Source organism: Echinops telfairi, unplaced genomic scaffold (assembly GCF_000313985.2).
Source record: "Echinops telfairi isolate 266 unplaced genomic scaffold, ASM31398v2 ScPeMD7_9;HRSCAF=40, whole genome shotgun sequence".
In the NCBI taxonomy this organism is placed as follows: Eukaryota; Metazoa; Chordata; class Mammalia; order Afrosoricida; family Tenrecidae; genus Echinops; species Echinops telfairi.
The window spans coordinates 88622732-88624592 of NW_022103906.1; the positions used below are offsets into that span (position 1 = coordinate 88622732).

A 1861-nucleotide genomic window follows, 5' to 3' on the forward strand; every position below is an offset into this window, starting at 1 on the left:
TTAGTACAGTTCCTCATGTTGTGGTGACCCCCAACCATAACATTATTTTCATGGCTACTTCATAACTATAACCTTGCTCCTGTTAAAAATCGTCATGTAAATATCTGATATACTGGATATATTTTCATTGTTACAAATTGAACATAATTAAAGCATAGTGATTAATCACAAAACAGTATGTAATTACATATTGTGAAATATTTCTAATTACAAATAAATGGAATTTTGTCTTGAAGCATGGTGTAGCTTGGGTAACTGTCTTCTTACCAGGTACTCGTATGTGGGCGATTCTGCATGTGGGCCGACCTGCCAGGAGATGGAGAGAGGAGCGGGGTCTCAGTTCCTAAGACCATCGGAAAAATGTGTTGTCTGATGGTCTTAGGTGACCCCTGTGAAAGCGTCGTGACCCACAGGTTGAGAACCGCTGTCCTAGAGTATCTTGGGCAGAAGTATTTCTATAAAATCCATCCAATTAAAATACACAATTAAATGGTTTTCGGTGTATTACAGAGCTTTGCAACAACTATCGACATGTTACTTTTGGAATATTTTTATCACTTCAAAGAGAAACCCATCACTTAGCAGTGGGGAGAATCACTCCCACCCCACCCCTACCCCCCACCCCACTTCCAGGTAACCAGTAATTGCCTCCAAAAGTAATTACCTCTTCTTCCTTTACTTTGCAGTCCTTTCTCCCCCCACCCTGGTCCTGGGGCAACCACCTGTCTCTGCTGAACATTTCATATAAATGGAATCATACAATATGTGGCCTTTAATGACAGACTTTTTTTCACTCATCCACCATTTTCAAACCAGTTTTACCAGCTGACCTTGTAAACAGCTAACACTTGCCTGATTTTAAGTAGTGCTTTCCCCAAAAGGGTTTTATCAAAATTAAATGTACCATTATATCAAGATACCATAATAAGAGAATTCATATGAAAATTCTGACTATAAACTAATTTTTAAAAGGTTGGAGAAATCTTCACTTCTTTTAAGATGCATGGGAATATGAACTTAATGCAACATGATTTCTTTTTTGCGCTATTGGGTTAAATGTTTTATACCTATGACAGCATTGATACTATGTCAGTATGTATTTATTTTTAAAGAATCGTTGTAGATTGTTGTGGCTTTATTTTAACAGGATGAATTAAACCTTGCTGATTCTGAAGTGGATAACCAAAAACGAGGGAAGCGGCATTATGAAGACAAACAAAAAGAGCACTTAGACACTTTAAATAAAAAGAAACGAGAGCTGAGTATGAAAGAGAAGGAATTAGAGGTTTGACTCCATTCATTTCCTTTCACTCCTTTGTGTGTGATTTCCTTAATATCATATTTCCAAAAATAGAAACATTTTTTTAAATTCAATTTTTGGGGGCTCCTACAATTCTTATCACAATCCATACATCCATCCATTGTGTCATGCACATTTGCACATTTGTTGCCATCAGCATTTTCAAAACATAACAGGTCTACTTGAGCCCTTGATATCAGCTCATTTTCCCCCCGCTCTCCCCTCCCTCATGAACCCTTGATATTTATGTTATTATTTTGCCCTATCTTACACTGTCCGATGTCTCCCTTCACCCACTTTTCTGTTGTCCGTCCACCAGGGAGGAGGTTATATGTAGATCCTTGTAATTGGTCCCCCCTTTCTACCCCACCTTCCCTCCACCCTCCAGGTACCGCCAAAAATAGAAACATTTTTGAATATTTGCTTTCTCTAGAGTAACAGTAAAACACGTAGGGGCCCTCAAGAGTGTGGGGACTTAGAATAACACAAAGCAAACTTTAGTCTGTTCACTCTATTGATCTCTTACAGCTTCTCTGGGTGATTGGAAATTGACACACAGAC

At 38.4% G+C, this 1861-nt stretch overlaps 1 protein-coding gene across 1 annotated transcript in view; it reads left to right on the forward strand.

Moving 5' to 3' along the window:
* Positions 1–1861, forward strand: part of SMC6 (structural maintenance of chromosomes 6) — a 78661-nt gene that overhangs the window by 50242 nt on the left and 26558 nt on the right. Inside the window, exon 20 of the mRNA XM_013003847.2 lies at positions 1148–1285. Coding sequence (XP_012859301.1) covers positions 1148–1285 — 138 coding nt within the window. The remainder of the gene's footprint in view (positions 1–1147; positions 1286–1861) is intronic.